This window comes from Leopardus geoffroyi, chromosome D3, assembly GCF_018350155.1.
Source record: "Leopardus geoffroyi isolate Oge1 chromosome D3, O.geoffroyi_Oge1_pat1.0, whole genome shotgun sequence".
In the NCBI taxonomy this organism is placed as follows: Eukaryota; Metazoa; Chordata; class Mammalia; order Carnivora; family Felidae; genus Leopardus; species Leopardus geoffroyi.
Genome location: NC_059339.1, coordinates 21,587,838 through 21,607,500, shown reverse-complemented (window position 1 = coordinate 21,607,500; position 19,663 = coordinate 21,587,838). Strand labels below are relative to the sequence as shown.

At 39.7% G+C, this 19,663-nt stretch overlaps 1 protein-coding gene across 10 annotated transcripts in view; it reads right to left on the bottom strand.

Moving 5' to 3' along the window:
- PRR14L (proline rich 14 like) overlaps positions 1-19,663 on the bottom strand; it is a 58,444-nt gene that overhangs the window by 25,939 nt on the left and 12,842 nt on the right. For 9 of the 10 annotated variants that reach the window (XR_006707850.1, XM_045459439.1, XM_045459436.1 and 6 more), the window contains 2 exons: positions 11,689-11,761; positions 1-842 (listed from right to left, as the gene is read on the bottom strand). The exon at positions 1-842 is cut by the window's left edge and continues 4,352 nt beyond it. Coding sequence is in view for 9 of the 10 variants with exons in the window: in XM_045459439.1 (XP_045315395.1) it covers positions 1-842; positions 11,689-11,761 (915 nt within the window). In the remaining variant the exon portion in view is untranslated. Of the gene's footprint in view, positions 843-9,804; positions 9,922-11,688; positions 11,762-19,663 lie in introns of those variants that run through there. The other variant, XM_045459443.1, reaches the window with a different exon arrangement.

Here is a 19,663-nt window from a genome sequence, read left to right as displayed (position 1 = left end):
AACAGGGCTGTCTGTATGGATACTGTCTTGAATGCAACAGTTACCATGAATATTCACTTTTGGGGAGGTAACAGTCTCTTTTTCACCAGGACAATGACCATTAGCATCCTCTTCTGGTTGCCTGGCATTAACAAGAAAGAGTTCCCCTCTTTCACTCCTAAGGTTCAAAAACTGTTCATTTTCTCTTCTAGTAGCCAAGTTCTTGCTTTGATCACCCCCATCAAAACAGGAATTGTCTGTCTTCTTAGCAGATCCCTTCAGCAAGCCATCAAAACCACATGTTTCTAAGGATGTTGTTCTGGATTCTGGGCCAGACAAACTTGATGAGAAATATGAAATGTCAGAATTTTCTTCTAAGGGTTCTACACAAACTACATTTCTTGTGGCCCTGGGACTGCCATGGGCAAAACTGTGGTTTTCATTATGGTGGCCGAGAATCTGTTGGTGATTGTCATCTGCTTCACAGACAAGGTTTAACTCAGACAACTCTTCCTTCTCACTGTCCACTTTGGAAATGGCACTGTTCCCTGGTAATAATGACAACCAAGAAGGACAAGTTTTTAATTCTTCACATTCTTTTTCTTTAGAAGATGCTTCTGTTAATCCAGGGTCCACAAAGGTTAAAGGCTCTAGGGAAACTAATGTGCTGGTTTCTGAAACCTCACCACTGGTCATGGTTTTGTCTACTTCTGGGTATTCGCTGCACCCAGCTGAGAGACCTTTACTCACATTGCCATTCTTGTGTCCTTCATTATAATCCGTCTTAGTCCCATTGACCTTCATACCTTGTACTTCTTCAGTAGATATAAGCAGAGTTCCAGTTGTAATTTGTACATTTCCTTCTGCCCAAGAGAAATAAATCCAAATAAGTATGCAATCATAAAAAACACAAAACTGTGTCCTATACTTTCATGAATTTAATCATGCAACCAACAGTGACAAAAAAGATCCAACTCAAAAAGCAAATTACAAAGTTAGTACACTGTACCATTGGTTTTGTTCTTTTATGCAAAATATGACAGAGGGCCAAAAGTGTACTTGGCAGAAAATAGATAATTTTGAACTAACACCCTTCTCTCGGTATTAGTTATTTAAACGTACTTATGTACCTAGATAATTAACTACAATACGGAGACTTATACGTAATCCAGAGTCTTAAAAAGCTTCCATTCTAAAACATTAATAAAGAAGACCCACAATAATAGCTTATATTATTCAATGACCATCTTATTACCTGAATAATACTAAACTAATCATAAATAAATTACCTCTTTGAAAAAGAACAGTTACACACAAAACCTATGTTAAAGACATTAATATATAAGTTGAACATTAGTTTTGAACCAAATTACTTACAGTAACTGCTTCCCTACAAGGCTGGTCATGAGCTGGTAATTATTGAAGCTGAGTGACAGATACATGTGGGTTTAGTATACTCTCCACTTCTCAATAAATTAAAAACTTTCTACTATGAAACATTAAAAAGCAAACAAAAAACTTTCTAAGAATGTAAATGCAATTCATAAAGAAGTTTTATTGTTCAGAATTTCTCTGAAATCCTAGGTATAAGATGCAGTATGAAGTTCCCTGAACTTGTTAAACTACAAAAAAAATTTTCTTCCTTGCTCTTTTTAGAAAACTAGCACAAAGTTATACATATACATGTAAATTATGTACATATTTGCATGCATACACACATGTTAACAAAATACCTGCAGTAAACAGATAAAGCTAAATGCAAATCAACCTTCAACCTAAAGAACTAATTCTCACTAGAATATAAACTCCATGAGGGTTAAGGGTCATGTTTATCTTGGTCTCTCCCTTTCCTTATTGCCCAGCATAATACCTGGTATATAATAGCACTCAATAAATCTGTGGAATTAATAAATGAATACAGTTAGGTCAAGCCAACAAATGCTATCACTAGTGTCTTCCTAGAACTTCCTTATCCATTTCTCAACTGATACTGACAGCAGCAATTCTGAGAGAAAGAACAGCAACTCTGAAGGCAGGTGGGCTCTGTGATCTTACTTACCTCACTAAGTCTGTTTCCTCCTTTGAAAAAGAGGAGAAGTACACTTACCTCAGTGCTACTTTGAGGATTAAATTAAATAACACATGTAAACCACCACCTGGTACAGTGCCTGCCATTTAAAGAAAAACTGCTTTTCCTTTGCTCTGCTTTCTTTCTTATCTTACTGGACCTGAGAATAGTTAAAATGATAAACTTAATAACTATGCTAGGATAGGACACAATGTTTAAAAATGTTTGGAGTCAGCAAATACTTGATGGATAAATGCATATTGGATTCCACAAGTTTGTACAGATTCAAAAACATAAGGTAGCCTCAAAATCCTAATGCCCTATATGGTATTTATCTTTTTGAAACCAGCCTACTTTCTACATCATAGCAGACAATTCTATCCTATTTATAAATTCCTAACTGCATTTACCCCAAATGGTTTAGTGTATCTCTTCTCCAGACACTATGGCATTCATTAAACCATTTGTGTGAATTCTGGGCTTTTCTACTCTGTTCCAGCACCATCTCAGTTGAATCCTTCATTATAACTTCTCAGGAAAACTGTAAAACTCTTCCCCTCTCCAAACTGTTCACTGTGCAAAGCCCTTAAGGCAAGATTCTCCCTCAGAGCCCTTACCTGCTGGAAGAATACCTGTTCTCAACTTAGTTGAGAATCTTAGGGAGGAGGTAGGGGAACACTCATTCCCCAGGTGGTATAATGCTGAAGGCTGGTTGGGGAACAGGGGTTGTGTACTGCTTGAAAACAAAATGATACTCTGCTTACTCCTTTACTTGACTGATTGACTGACTGGGGGAGCAGGCAGAGAGAGTAGACAGTCCCAGGCAGAGGATGTGGGACTTGAACTCACAAACTGTGAGGTCATGACCTGAGCTGAAGTCGGATGCTCAACCAACTGAGCCACCCAGGTACCCCTCTTTTACTTGTGTTTTTTTTTTTCATGTAGAGACTTTTTTTTTAAGTTTATTTATTTTGAGAGAGGGAGAGAGGGAGAAAGGGAGGGAGGGAGAGAGGGAGAGGGGGAGAGAGGGAGAGAGGGAGAGGGGGAGAGAGGGGGAGGGGGAGAGGGGGAGAGAGGGAGAGACAGACAGTGGGACAGGGGCAGAGATAAAGGGAGAAAGAGAATCCCAAGCAGGCTCTGTGCTGTCACCACAGAACCTGATGCAGATCTCGAACTCATGAACTGCACGATCATGACCTGAGCTGAAGTTGGACACTTAACCGACTGAGCCACTCAGGTACCCTCTTTTACTTTTTAATTAACCACATTGACTTTGAAATCTCAAAGAATTTCATTTCATTTTATTTTACACGTTTATTTATTGACAGAGAGAGAGAGAATGCAGGAGAGGGGCAGAGAGAAAGGGAGAGAGAATCCCAAGCAGGTTCCACGTTGTCAGTGCAGAGCCTGACGTGGGGCTTGATCTCACAAACCATGAGATCATGACCTGAGCTAAAATCCAGTGTCAGATGCTTAACTGACTGAGCCACCCAGGCTCCCAAAGAAGCAGGAGCTTAATAATCACTGAGGACCTAGTACCCAACACTGACCTCGGCACATATCAGGTAAATGATAGATGTTGTCTGAATGAAGTTAGGAAAGTTGTTGAAAGTATTAGGTATACTCCCATCCAGAAACTTCACTTCTGGGTATATATTGAAAAGAAATGAAATCACTATTCTTTTTTTTTTTTTAATTTTTTTTCAACGTTTATTTATTTTTTGGGGGACAGAGAGAGACAGAGCATGAACGGGGGAGGGGCAGAGAGAGAGGGAGACACAGAATCGCAAACAGGCTCCAGGCTCTGAGCCATCAGCCCAGAGCCTGACGCGGGGCTCGAACTCACGGACCGCAAGATCGTGACCTGGCTGAAGTCGGACGCTTAACCGACTGCGCCACCCAGGCGCCCCTGAAATCACTATTCTAAAAAGATATGTGTACCCCCATGTTTACTGCAGCATTATTTACAGAGTGAGACATGGAAACAACCCTAAATATCCACTGATGAATGAATGGATAAAGAAAATATGCCTCATAAAAAAAAAAAAGTACATATGTATATTGGAGGGTGAAACATGTATTCTGGGAGGTATGCGCCCATTTTAGAATCACAGGCATTTCATTACCTCAGCTGAAGGTCCTTAGATTTGTAGTTTTATAACCATTGAAAAAGTGTTTATGTTTGCAGAATTTGACATACTAATCCTGAAACTCAAATAAAAATGCAAGGGAAGGGCACTTGGATGGCTCAATCAGTTAAGCCTCCGACTTCGGCTCAAGTCATTATCTTGCGGTTTGTGAGTTCCAGCACCATGTCGGGCTCTGTGTTGACAGCTCGGAGCCTGGAGCCTGCTTCAGATTGTGTCTCCCTCTCTCTCTCTGCCCCTCCCCTGTTCTCACTCTGTCTCTCTGTCTCTCTCAAAAATAAACATTAAAAAAAAAAATTTTTTTTTTTAAATGCCAAGGGACACATAATAGCCAAAATGATCTTGAAAAAGAACAAAGATGAGGGGCGCCTGGGTGGCTCAGTCGGTTGAGCCTCCGACTTCAGCTCAGGTCATGATCTCATACTCTGTGAGTTTGAGCCCCGCATCAGGCTCTGTGCTGACAGCTCAGAGCCTGGAGCCTGCTTCAGATTCTGTATCTCCCCCTCTCTCTGCCCCTCCCCTGCTCATGCTCTGTCTCTCTCTGTCTCAAAAATAAATAAAAACATTTAAAAAAAAAAAAAAAAGAAAAAGAACAAAGATGGGAGACTCATGCTTCCTTTTTTTTTTCTAAATTTTTTTAACGTTTATTTATTATTGAGAGATGGAGAGACACAGAGCATGAGCAGGGGAGGGGTAGAGAGAGAGGGAGACACAGAATCTGAAGCAGGCTCCAGGCTCTGAGCTGTCAGCACAGAGCCCAAAGCGGGGCTCGTACTCACAAACTGCGAGATCATGACCTGAGCTGCAGTTGGTCGCTTAACCAACTGAGCCACCCAGGAGTCCCTCATGCTTCCTGATTTCAAAAACAAAGTTGCAGTAATGGAAACAGTCCAGCCCTGGCACAGGACAGACATAAAGAGCAAGAGAATTAGAACTGAATGCCCAGAAATAAACTCTAACACATATAGTTAGTCAACAGATTTTTGACAAAGCAGCTTTTCAACAAATGGTGAATGGTGCTGGGGTAACTGGATACCCACATGCAAATGAATAAATTTGGATCCTGTCTTATATCATACACAAAAATTAACTCAATGTAGATCAGAGATGTAAATGTAAGAGCTGAAACTATAAAACTCTTAGAAGTAAACACAAGAGTATTTCTTAATGATATTGGTAAAGAGTTCTTAGCTAAGATGCTGAAACACAAGTGATAAAAAGAAGACTGATAAATTGAACTTCATCAAAACTAAAATCTTTTGTGCTTCAAAGGAAAACCAAGAAGTGAAAAGGCAGGCAACCCACTGGTGGGGGAAAATATCTGTAAATCATCTATCTGATAAAGGATCTATATTTAGAATATATAAAGAATTCTCATAACTCAATAATAAAAATGGGCAGAGGGAGTATAACTCCCCATTCCTTAGGTACAGGCTGTACAGAATGACTTCCTTACAAACAGAACAGTATGGAAATGGGGTGAGGGAAGTAACCTGACAGTGGAGAACAACACAAACACTACTTCATGTTTATAGTATGTGCCCTTTATATGATGTGATGAAAATGGCACTTTACCTGTGTAATTTTCCTCCCCCAAACCTGTAACTCCACTCTTATGATAAAAACATAAGATAATCCCAATGGTGAGCCATTCTACAATATACCTGACCAGTAACCTTCAAAACTCTTAAGGTCTTCCCAAAACAAGGAAAGTGTGAGAAACTGTCACAGTCAAGAAGAGCCAAAGGAGACCTGAGGACTGAATGCAATATGGTACCCTGGATGGGATTCTAGAACAGGAAAAGGATATTAGGTAAAAGCTAAGGACATTTGATTAAACTTCAGTTAATAATAATGTATCAACATTGTACAATAACAAATGTATTTACTAATACATTAACAATAGAGGAAATTGTGCATATTGGGGGTGGGGGTGTGGTTAATGGAAACTCTATATTATCTGCTCAGATTCTCTGTAAATCCAAAATTCCTCCAAAAATAAATTATTAATTTTTGAAAAGTTAAAAAAAAAAGCAAAGGCTTTAGACATTTTCCCAAAAATATACAAATGGTCAATAAGCACATCGAAAAATGCTCAACATCATTAGTCATCAGAGAAATAAAAATTAAAACCACAATACCACTCCACATGCATTGAAATGGATATAATTTAAAACAAATCAGAAAATAACAAGTGTTGGACAGGATGCAGAAAAACTAGAACCTTCATGTGTTGCTGGTGGGATTGGAAAACAGTGCAACCATTTTGGAAAATAGTTTGGCAATTCTTCAAAATGCTGAACAGAGTTTCCAATAACCCACCAATTCTACTCCTAGGTATCTACTCAAGAGAACTGACACCTTATATTCACACAAAACCTGTACATAAATGCTGACAACAGCATTATTCGTAATAGCCAAAGAGTGGAAACAAACCAAATATCCACCAAATAAATGGATATGATTAAATATTATTCAGCCATAAAAATTAATGAAGTACTTTAAAATGCTAGATCATGGATGAACCTTAAAAATCTTTATGCCAAGGGGTGGCTGGATGGCTTGGTTGGTTGAGCATCTGACTTTGGCTCAGGTCGTAATCTGGGTTCATGGGTTTGAGCCTCGCATCAGGGTCTGTGCTACGGCTCAGAGCCCGGAGCCTGCTTCTGATTCTGCATCCCTTTCTCTCTGCCCCTCCCCTGCTTGTGCTCTGTCTCTGTCTCTCAAAAATAAATAAATGTTAAAAAAATTAAAAAAAAAAAAATCTTTATGCCAAGTGAAAGAAGTCACAAAAGACTGCACATTGTAAGGTCTCATTTATATAAAATATCCAGAACAGGCAAATCTATAGAGACAAGAGCAAATTAGTAGCTGGAAGAGATTGGGGGTAAGGAAGAATGGGGAACGAAGAATGAATGTTAAGGGGTACAACATGTTTCTTTAGCGAATAATGAAGAACTGTGGTGATGGCTGTGCTCTATATTTAAGAAAACCACTGAACTGTCTATTTCAAACAAAAGAACTTTATAGTACGTAAAAATTATACCTCAATACAACTGTTTTTTAAAAGAGCACTTACTCCCTGATCGTAATACAAGTAACATAAAAAAACTTAGAGTTTTTTTGGTGTTATCTCCATATAACCATAATTAGGGACAGACATGCTGGAGGTTGACAAGGATTTAACAGCATTTCTGTCAAAGCCTTTTTCCTGGATCAAAAAATCAAGTGGTGAGACTGGGGCACTAAATATGACATTCATTTTGGCATATCCTACATCTTGTCCTCAGAAAGATGTGCCAAGGGTTAGCAATATTGTCATATCTTATAAAATTAAGCTCTCCTGTGGGGAGGCTCACAGTGGTAGGTAGGAGGACAGTGGAAGACAACCCTACAAACTTTTGTCACTTCCTTAGCTTCTTCTGACCACTGAACATGTGATTTCTAAATTACAAATGAATTAATAAAGGAGTTGAAAAAGGATCCAACTGCTTATCTGGAACTCATATATTGCTGGTAGGAATCCCAAATGGTATAACCACTCTGGAAAACAGATTGGTAGTTTCTTTTTTCTTAAAAAAATTGTTTTAATGTTTTATTTTATATTTGAGAGAGAGAGGAGCAAGCACAAGCAGGGGAGGGGCAGAGATACGGAGACAGAATCTGAAGCAGACTCCAGACTCTGAGCTGTCAGCACAGAGCCTGATGCAGGGCTCGAACTCACAAGCAGTGAGATCATGACCTGAGCTGAAGTTGGACACTTAACCAACGGAGCCACCCAGGCACCCCTCTTTTTTTCCTTTTAAACTTTATTTATTTACTTTGAGAGAGAAAAGGGGGAGAGAGAGAGAGAGAGAAGCGAGTGTGCACTCCAGCAGGGGAGGGGCAGAGAGAGAGGGAGAGAGAGAATTCTCTTGGGAATGAATTTGGGTCCCCTGCACTGAATCTTGGGATTCTCTCTCTCCCTTTCTCTCTGCCCATCCCCTGCTTGCTCTCCCTCTCTCTCTCTCTCTCAAAATAAAGAAAAACATTAAAAAATGTATCTATTCCCTCAAATTATCTTCCAATTTCTTGTGACCCTCCTGATTTCAAAGAATTTCCAAATAAGCTTTCACAGAGATTGCTACTGTGGGAAGTAAGTCCCATATCAACCCACTTCCAAGGAACTCTTAGAAAGAAAACACAACAAAAAACCCCTCATAATGTCAGTTCTATAAAATATTACACAGAATTACGAGGAAACAGTCATACTAAAACTCGGAACAGTGGAAAGGAGAGGCACCAGTCAGTGTCTGACAGGAGGACACTCTCCCTTTGTGAAATGGCCCCTCAACTACCAACACCCATCACTGCTCCCCCATGCCCTCTTCCCACAAGTCTGCCCTACAGCAATCAAATAATAGGGAACAATTGGGGTGCCCGGCTGGCTCCATCAGAAGAGCACGAGACTCTAGATCTCAGGGCTGTGAGTTCAAGCCCCATGCTGGGTATAGAGATTACTTAATTAAATAAGTAAAACTTAAAAAAAAAGAAAGGAAGGAACGATGGAAGGAAGAAAGGAGCAACAATCTGTGAAATAGCACCCTACCAATTAAAGATGACTTTTGGTTAACACAAATGTTCTTTTAAAGGGTTAAATTTGTTCTAATTTCACCTAATTGAGCCACAGCAGACATGACTGTAAAGAACCTCAAAATTCTGAATACCATGCTAACTTGGAAGTATCGTGAATGGGACATTTATTTAGAGAAGAAAAAACAACACAGCATAGGGAGAATGTGGTAGCCTTAGGTTCACCTGCTGAACACCTCAGTGCAGGGGACCCAAATTCATACGTCAGCAAATTTATAAATTACTGCATAGTGCTGACCTTTGAGGTGCCCCCCCACTCAGAGGAAGCAAAACCAAATATAAATAAAACTACGTAAACAATTTACAGTGTACCACAGAGCAGGCACTTAAAATAAAGGTATCAAGGATATACCAGTTTTCATCAGGTAAACTTATATCTAATATGTGCAGGACCAGGATATGTGTGGACAAAGTGAAAATTCTGGCACCTGGGGTCCCCAGAGGGAATGTACAACCAAGTTTCCAAGAAACATCATTTATTTCTCAAGTCTGTAGTCAATGACAGGTTGACAGATGCTTGACCTTAACTCTGGCAAAGTGAGCTGAGATGCTGGCCACCTACAGCAAAGTACGTGCGTCTGTTTGACTGAAATCCACAGTGGCAGCCTGTGTGTTCAATTGTTTCAGAAGCCTACCTTCATAGAACCTTCCTTTCTGCCTTGCTATGACTGGCTAGGTCCCTGCACAGCAGACCTTGTTTCCTCATGTGTAACAAAGGGACACCTTGGAAGGCTCTTTGGGGACTGAATGGAAGAATGTATCATAGTCAGGCACTGGGTCACTGCTGCTGAAAACTCTAGTAGAGGTGCTGTTTTCAAGTTCCTCCATATCAAACTGAGAATACTGCACATGACTTTGGGGGGAAAAACAATTCATTTTCCCAATTTAAGTCATTAAAGAAGAATAGTTATCAGGACAGGAAGAAAAGTGCCACAAAGTAGTTTATCTGAGGATACTTTTCAGATGAGCTCATCTTACCCACGTCCATTGTGGACCAGACTTTTAGGTGGACAGAAACCAGGTAAGTCTGGGAAGGCAGATTTCCTCAGAAAAGTATTCCTCAGAAAATAACTGATTCTTCTGTCTCCTCTCCACCTTTTTTTAAGCATTTATTCATTTTTGAGGGAAAAAGAGACAAAGTGTATGTGAGGGAAATGCAGAGAGAGAGGGAGACCCAGAATCCAAAGCAGGCTGCAGGCTCTAGGCTCCGAGCTGTCAGCACAGAGCCCAACATGGGGCCCAAACCCACAAACTATGAGGTAATGACCTGAGCCAAAGTCAGACACTTAACCGACTGAGCCACCCAGGCACTCCAGTTTCTTTTTTTTTTTAATTAAGTAATCTATGTGCCCAACATGGGACGTGAACTCACAACCCCGAGATCAAGAGTTGCATGCTCTACCAACTGAGCCAGCCAGGTGCCCCCTGATTCTCCTGTTTAAAGGCCAGTTCAGTTGTTAAATGAAAGTGTAGTTCAACAGACACTAAATTTTGTGCTAAGATGTGGGTGAAAATATACCAATATACTGAAGACTCAATATAGCAATACTGAAGCCCCATTGAAAAGATATTTGGGGGTCGTAGTGCTAAAAACGGTCCCAAATAAAGCCCTAGGAAGTGGGGGAGACATGTAAAAAGAACATTTCTCATCTTCAGAATTTTAACCTATATTGGACAGCCAAGCCTTTAAGCCACAAAGGAAATCTCCAGCAGCAGGAAGCAGGGTAATAAACTGGGACAAGTGCCCTTTCTCATAAGGACGATTTGTGCTTCCTTTTCTGTCTGGGCTGCCAAGAAGCAGAGTAGTCAAATCTGATGTTTTATCACAGTAACAACATGTTCATATAATCAAACATACTTAATGTATTCTCTCTTTTTTTTTGGTGGTTTTGATTACATTTTTAACCTTAATTGCATAATATATACACATAGTCCTCTCTAAAGTTACCCAAGATTACTTCCAGCTGGACTGGGGAGAAGAATTTTGGCTCAGTACTCTGTGTCTCGGCTTCCTCCTCAATTAGTCAATCTAATCAATCTAATCAATCAATCAAACTAAAAGTGGTATCTCAGATGCCTGTATCTATTCATTGTTTTGAGGAGCAAAACAATATTGGAAATAAGTTGCTTTGACAATTCTCAAGGTGGCCTGGAGTGAACCCTTTCTCCCATCCCTGCCTAGGGGAAGAACAGAACGCACTCCACAGCGCTGAACTGGGCAGGGTCAATTCCTCCCCATCCATGTTAACCCTTCCGAGGAGGCAGTTCAGTTTTATAAAATCAAATAAAAGATTTCACATCAGCAATTAAGGTTCAACCCCCCACCAATAAGGACTCATAAAAAAAAGTGCGAGGCAAACTGCTGTCAAAATGAAGGCACCGCTTTGGGTGGCTGGCTGGCTCATACAGTAGAGCATGTGACTCTGTCTCTGTTGCAAGTCCCACACTGGGGGCAGAGTTTACTTAAACAAACAAACAAACAAACAGGGGCACCTGGGTGGCTCAGCTGGTTAAGTGTCCAACTCTTGATTTCGGATCAAGTCATGATCTCGGCTCAAGTCATGATCTCATGGTTTGTGGGATCGAGCCCCACTTCATCAAACCTACTTGGGATTCTTTCACCCTCCCCCATTCACGCATGTTTCTCTCAAAATAAACAAACATTAAAAACAAACAAACCCCCCAAAACCTAAGACATTGCTAGGTGTCTTCAAGTATGTCCATGGGTAATATCAAGAATTTCTACATTTAAGTCCATCTTGCAAGCCAGGGACTTGCATTCCCAATGCACAACAGAAAATGTGAACTAAAACAGTGTGTGTAATAAGTGGAAAAAGGAAAAGAGTGGAGAGAGATAAATACCTTTGTTCCTCAAACAGTCTTCAGGGAGCCCTGTGCATAAATGTTCTCTGCTTGACTGCATCAGGAGGTCTTCCTGCAGGAAGAAAATCCAGTGGTCAGGGAGGATTCAGAGATGCCTGAACTCATGAATGCAAATTACCATCTGAGAAATTTCTTTATGATTCCTGGAAATCTGCTAGCAGTCACAAAGATTGGCAACTAAAAGAAACTTCAAATTTAAAGAAATAAAATCAATAAAAACTTCCACTTTTGGGAGCACCTGCGAGGTTCAGTCAGTTAAGCGTCTGACTCTTGATTATGGCTCAGGTCATGATCTCACCATGGTGAGATTGAACCCCGCATCGTGCTCCACTCTGAGTGTGGAGCTTGCTCCCGTTCTGCCCCTCTCCCCCATTCACACTCTAAAATAATAAATAAATAAATAAATAAATAAATAAATAATCATCATCAACAACAACAACAACAACAACAACAGAAACCTTCCACTTCTCTAGAATTTGAGCTCGTAACAGCAAGTTTCCTAAGGTCTGGGCAATAATAGAGGCTTATTAATATGTTGACCTGCAGGTCCAAACAAAACCCCATTAATACCTTCTGAATCAAGAAACAAATTGCTGCAACATAATTTTAATTTCATCTGAAAGGAAAATAGCAACAAATTGGATGTATGTCAGTCCTTAACCATTCTAAAGATCATGTACTCATTTTCTTTCCAAACTTCTTAAAAGGGCTATTTTTTCTTTTCATCCCCCTTCGTTTAAGGGAGAACATCCAAAAGAGGACACCATCACTGATAATCAGTCTTCTCTTACAGAAGGAATTCAGGAAAACGGGAGGGGGTAGTGGCAGAAAGTGCAGGTTGCGACAGCAAATGGCCTCAAGGCCTATGAGGTAAAGGTTGACCAGCTAGGAGACACTGACAGACCTAAGATGGCTGTTACACTAAGCTCTCCTGAGTCACCTCTTTTCCCCTGCCTTAAGATTAAATTTTTTTCACGCTGATTTAATTGGTAAGTACAAGATACTGACATGCTATGTATCTAAATCTACAGACACTGGTATTATTACTACTTCTCATCATTTTTACAGCACTTCAAACCAACCCAAAGCAAGCAAAAGCCATTTGGAGCCTGAGCAAAGTTCCATGGTGGAAACAGAACCCAGGACTGAGAGGAAAGATAAAAGCAATGGTAAGCACAGGTAGATACAGGAAGAAATAAAACATTATCATTGCAACTGAGAGCATAGACTATTATATGTGAAGCTGGACTATTCTTTCATTTCCTTAGTGTGGAATACTTTTGCAAAGCATGAACTTAAAAACAAGTATCTCCCAGATAACTTATGGTAACACTACCATGTTTGACAAAGAAGTATGAGTCCTAGCATGATGTCAGACCCAACTTATTTGTAAAAGAGAACGGAAAGCAATTACTTACCACAGAAGGAATGATGGAATTAGAAAATCACCACTGGGCGACCATCATAGTAATAATTACCTCAACCAAGAATCATCAATGGCTGTTAAAACTAGTGGCTAAAAGTTTGAATGAGAAACAAATATTTACACAGTTTCAAAATATCTCCCCACAAGATACTTCATAATTCCATTGGGGAAACCTGGCAGACCCCACTTGAACAAAGTGATGGACTTCATCTCCCCAGGAATGAAGCACCCCAAAGCCATGTGCCTCCTGAGAGGATATACCAAGAAGAACCAGCATCACTTCTGTGGGAATCCTGCTGCCAAAATGCAAAATCAGAATCTAATCATGAGGAAACACCACACAAGCCTAAATTAAGGGAAATTCTACAAAATAAATGGCCCGTACTCTTCAAAAGTGTCAAGGTTAGGTTGAAAAACTGTTACATATTATAGGAGATTTGAGACATGCCAATTGAATGTAACAAGTTCTAAGGATTTTTCCTAGACCAAAAAAACCATTTTCTTTTCTTTTGCTATATCAGTGCAACAATTGGTCAAATCTGAATATGGTTTATAGATTAAATAAAAGTACTTGGATCAGTGTTAACTGCTTGATTTTGATCACCATACTGTGGTCACATAACAGAATGTCTTTGTTTGCTAAGGAAATACACACTGAAGTATTTAGGCATCATATCTGCAACTATTACTCAGAATAAAAAAAGCATATGTGGTAAAATGTTAACATGTGAGGAATCTGCATGAAGGGTATATGGGAATTCTGTGTATTATCTGCAACTTTTCTGTAAGTCTCAAATTATTTCACAATAAGAGGTTAAGGAAATATCTTTATTTGTAGTTACATTTGATCCTTTTTCCAAAATGACACTTCTCCTGGCTCTTCCAGTTCTCAGGCTGAATGTTTTGGTGTGACATTAGATCTATTTAGAATATTTTTTCAGGCTAATACCTTATGGAAAAGACAGAGTGCTGGAGTAAAATATTACGGGATGAGGAATCAGACAAGGCTCTGTTCCAACTTCAGGACTCCTACAGACTAGCTATATAGTACTAAGTACAAGCAAAGGTGGCTTTAAGAATAAATGGGGGCCATATAACACCTAGTAAGACGTCCCGTCAGGACTGGATGCTCCAAGAACAGAAGCACTGATCATCTGTTAGACCTTAGACACTTGTTATCCCTTTCTGTGGGAAAAGCCAAACAGGACTATCACCAATAGATCCTAGTATATGTCATGTGGAGTGACTAAGCTTTTCTGGGCCTAAAAGGACCTCTGCAAAGTGAGAGCTGAGCTCAGGTCAGCAATGTACAGGTTCCATACAGTTCCCTCAGACTGAACTGTGATGAGTTTGTACAACTAACCCTATCAGCTAATCCAGCTCCTGTAGCGGCTGTTGGGATTTTAGTTTTGCTCCACCTGCTGCTCTAAGGTTCTTAGCTGGAGGACCCAAAATACCCTGGTGGAGTGCCAAGCCAACTGCTTCAGCCATGTCCCTTTCTTCTTGGTTAGTTACAACTTATAATAGGGAAGGAGAGAAGCAGAAGCTAAGAGTAGGTAATTTCCTTTTTCCTCTGCCTTGTTGACTTCTTTTAAAAAATTCTGAGTTAAGAACCCTCAGATGGTTGGAGACCCTATAAAGTTTAAAGTCTCAAATATGATCAGAGATTGACTAGGTTGACAAAGAAAACAGGGTGTGAGGCTGAGGTCAGAAGTGAGAGACGCCTCCTAACCACCACCAACACAGTGGTGGGTGATCTCCATATTAGGTGGGAACTCTACCAAGTCTGGGCCTCAAGTGTGGATAAGAGGAACAGAACAGCCCACCTGCAAGCAGTGGACATAATGATCCTGTGACTCCCCCGTGCCCTCAAGGTCAGCTAATACTATAATAAACACTTGTAGAAATTTATCAAATTTTTTCCTATAATATTTTACCTGCTAAATATTTGAACTTTCAGGATTTCTAGATGTAGAGTCCTAAACATTTTCTCTTCCACCTAAATTCTGCAAAATCTATTTTGAATGAATCAACTTCCAAGATGAAAGTTTACATGGATCCTTCTTTCAACATCAAGTGAAATAACCACTATAGTTTATAACACGTTATTAACTGTATAAAATAAGAAATGCCACAGGACAGTACAAAGTCATTTTCCAAACGGCCAGCAAACAAATTCTGTGCCTTGCACATTCAACAGGTCATCCTTCTACCCACTGCTTGGAATCAAAACCAACTTCTGATACTTCCAAGTTTTGGCAGATTTTAGAAAGGTCTTGAAAAACCATTCTTACTATTCATCTATAATCTTATTTCCCATTAAAAGTTTTATGTCCTAGAAAAGATGCAATTCTCTGATTCATTCCTGTGAGACTCGTTTGCTTAGTGTAGGAAACACAAATGTCTAAAGGAAGAAAACAAATATACATCAGACTCTTCAGTTTTTCTAAACAGGGTAGTTACAAGCTCCTCAGGGCCTGATTTATCTCTGAGCTGTGAGCCCTGCTTGTAACCGAACTCTGCTGAGCTTCTCTGAACTTGAGCTTCCTGAGCTGGAGGCAGAAGCAGATGAATAAGGAAGGGCAGTGACTGCCCCATCTTCAGATGGGACTTCCCATACACTGAAGTGTGCAATGATGGGGGCAACAGTATAGAGCAAAGGAGATACTTCCTACTACCTGGCATTTGTGGAAACAGCCATGATTAAGTTCATACTGAAGAACACTCTGAAAATAAAAGAAACTTTTATATCTCTAGATAGATCTTTCCCTTTCCTACCCTTGCATATTTAGAAAGGAACAGCTGTAGAACAGTAATTTTAAAACATCTTTACAGAGCTTAAAAAAGGAATTTTCTGGGGTGCCTGTGTGGCTTAGTCAGTTAAACATCTGACTTCAGCTCAGGTCATGATCTCATGGTTTGTGAGTTCGAGCCCCGCATCAGGCTCTGTGCTAACAGCTCAGAGCCTGGAGCCTGCTTTGCTTCTGTGTCTCCCTTTCTCTCTCTGCCCCTCCTCAAATTGTGCTCTCTCTTTCTCTCTCAAAAATATTTATTTCCTAAAGTTTTCATGGATCCTTCTTTTAATATCAAGTGAAATAACCACTATAGTTTATAACACGTTATTAACTGCATAAAGTAAGAAATGTGATTTCTTTCTCAAAAATATTTTAAAAAACTCTCAAAAATATTTTTAAAAATTGTTTAAACATTAAAATAAGTTGCTTCATAAAATAACACATATTTTGTTGATTTTTCTTTTAACAACAAAAAACGATGTTTTTTTTTTTTTTTTAAGTTTATTTATTTTTGAGAGAGAGAGGGTGAGCAGGGGAGGAGCAGAGAGAAATAGGAACGAAGATCCAAACAAAGCAGGCTCTGCTCTGACAGCAGAGAGCCTGATGCAGGGCTCAAACTCACGAACCATGAAATCATGACCTGAGCTGAAGTCAGAAGCTCAACCGACTGAGCCACCCAGGTGCCACAATGATGAGTTTAAGAGATTAGATGAAGGGTGCCTGGGTGGCTCAGTTGGTTAAATGTCTGACTTCAGCTCAGGTCATGATCTCATGGTTCAGGAGTTCGAGCCCTGCATCGGCCTCTCTGCTGTCAGCACAAAGCCTGCTCTGTATTCTCTGTCCCCCTCTCTCTCTGCCCTTCCGCCAACTTGTGTGCTCACTCTCCCTCTCTCAAAGTAAATAAACTTAAAAAATATAAAGACATTAGACAAGTGAATGGATATTTAATATTATAGTTCATCAGAAACCACGATGTAGAAAAGCGCTTTTATTCCTAAAAACCAATGTAGTCCTCCTTGAACTGGGAAATTCACCAAGCTGACTGAACTTAGTCAAATCCATTTGATTCATACAACGAATGCCCTAGAAGCCTAGGTGGCTGCCTTTCAAAATTACAGCCAAGTCCTTATTGCTGGAGTCGGGCTCTGTTGAAGTCACTACCTTTTCCGTTGCGACAGATTTTGGTCCATAGGGAACAGAGAGGAGTGGGTAACTTGTAATCTTTGAGTACTCTTTCCCAAACCCGAGTCAGTGCCCAACTGTGGGCCCCCTGCTGGTTTGACATGAGGAACAGCTGAAGGAATAAAACTTTGAAGGAAAAGAACTTTATGGAATGTTGCTAAAGGCAAATCAAAGAAAAATCACAGAATCTTGGGATGGGAAAAGAACAGTTCTGAGGTTGCTTGTCTAAACTAGAATCTCCTCTGCTATATTTCTGACAGTCACTCAGCCTCTTCATAAACATGACTTTCCCACACAACCTAATCCATTTCTAGGCTGATCTAGACTGGTCTAGATGTTAAAATAAAATGTACCTTTCCAATGGACTTAAATTTTGTCTCCCTCAACCAAGAGGGTTTTTTTTTTTTTTTTTTACCATTATATTTTGAAACTTTATATGTTTTTTAAACAATTTAGAGATATTTGATGTACAAAAGTTTGCAAATATGGTTCAAAAAATTTCCTGTCATCTTTATCCAGCTTTCCTTAGTGTTAACATCTTACATATAACCACAGTATAGTTATTAAGGCCAAAAATTAATATAATACTATTAACTCTAGAATTTATTCAAATCTTAGTGGCTTCCTTAAGTCCTTTTTCAGGACCTGGATCCGATCCAGGCTCCCATGTCTTAGTTAGTTAGTCCATGTGTTAGTTGTCATGTCTCCTTATGTTCTCCCTTAAATGGAGAGTTCCTCAAGTATTCATCTTTTGTGACTTTGACACTTTTGAAATGAAAGTCCCTCGATTCAGGTTTGATGTTTCTTCAAGATTAGATTCTGATTATGCATTCTGGGGGCAAGAATCTCACAGAAGTGATGCTGGTTCTTGGTGCACCCTCCCAGGAGGCACATGGCTTTGAATGGAGTGTCTCATTGCTGTGGAGGTGAACTTCCATCATTTGGTTCAAGTGGGTCTGCCAGGTTTCCCCACTGTGGAGTTACTATTTTCCTCTTTGTATACCTTGTAATGAATCTGTTACTCTGTAATCTTATGGGGGAGATATTTGGAGACAGTATAAATATGTGTTTCTCATCTACACTTTTAGCCACTAGTTTTTTTTTTTTTTTTTTTAATGTTTATTTATTTTGAGAGAGATACAGATAGTGCAAGCAGAAGAGGGAGAGAGAGAATCCCAAGCAGTCTCCATACTGTCATCACAGAGTCTGACTCAGGGCTCGATCTCACGAGATCATGACCTTAGCTGACACCAAGTCAGATGCTTAAACAACTGAGCCACCCAGCTGCCCCTTAGCCACTAGTTTTAACATGCACTGAGGATTCTTGCCTGAGATGATTATTACCATGATGATTGCCAAATGGCAATTTATTTCCACAATTCCTTTTACATTTATTAATTGGAATTCTTCAAGAGCTTTCTTTTTTCAAGTTATTTATTTCATATCAGCACGGGTTCATGATACGTTTTATTCTATAGGTTATGATTCATTACTACCATTATTTAAGTTCAAATTGTCCCAATCTTAGCCACTGGGAGTCCTTTCAAGTTGGCTCCTTTTGAGTCCTTTTGATATGTCTCCATAATTTTCTGAGCAATTCACCACAAACTGTTCCAGGATCATCTTGTATTTTTTCCTGGGCCAGCCCCCAAAACATTTCTCCAAAAAGTCTTGGTTCCTTTAATTGGAAGATCTTATTTAGAAACCAAGAACTGAATGCTAGGTGTGCTCACTGCTATATGTTGCTGCTTCTAGACCCCACCTCAAATACCCATACACATAGAGTATTTCTGTTAACTACCTGTGTATATTAAAAACCCTAAGTTCATACTTCTAATTCCAATTCTAGTTCCATACCACCCAGGGTTCATTCTAGCCCTCATCCCCCTATCTGTAGTTCTGTTCTGTTAGTGAGAAGCCTGGCTCTCATCCACAATATTTACTCATTCACTCAATCCTAGAACACACATGCAGTTTAGGAATTGCTAGGCCACACACCTGTGAAAAATAATTTTATTAAAAAGTTTTGCGTTTTTTTGGATTTACACTTAGGAAGGTATAGTCAAAACAGTATTTCCCAAAGATACTTGGGTTACTTTATTTCTTCATCCCCTTCCTCCCTCAGTGTAGTTTCATTATTCATTTGTAATATAGTTAAGAGTCATTTGCCAGGGTTTTTATTCAATTTTGGGTTCCCCTCCCATCCTGGCTCTCTAATTCGTTATTTTTCAAGTATGGCCTCAGAACTCTACAAAAAGATGTACTCAGGGAAGTCTACTTCCTCCTGTTCCTTCTATCTCATTCCCACTCTTTCTCCCCTGCTCCCAATGGCTTCCTATAGGTAAGTAAACCCATTCGTTTCTGGTTTATCCTTCCTGGGTGTACGTGTGTTTTATACAAATGAGCAGATACTTGTATACTTATCTCACCTTCTTTCTTGAATGGCAGGGAGGATACGATAGATATTTACTTGCCCTCTGCTTTTTTTTACTTAACAGTACATCCTACTTTGCAGAAAAGAATTAACAGAGCAGTCCTGTTATCCTTAGAA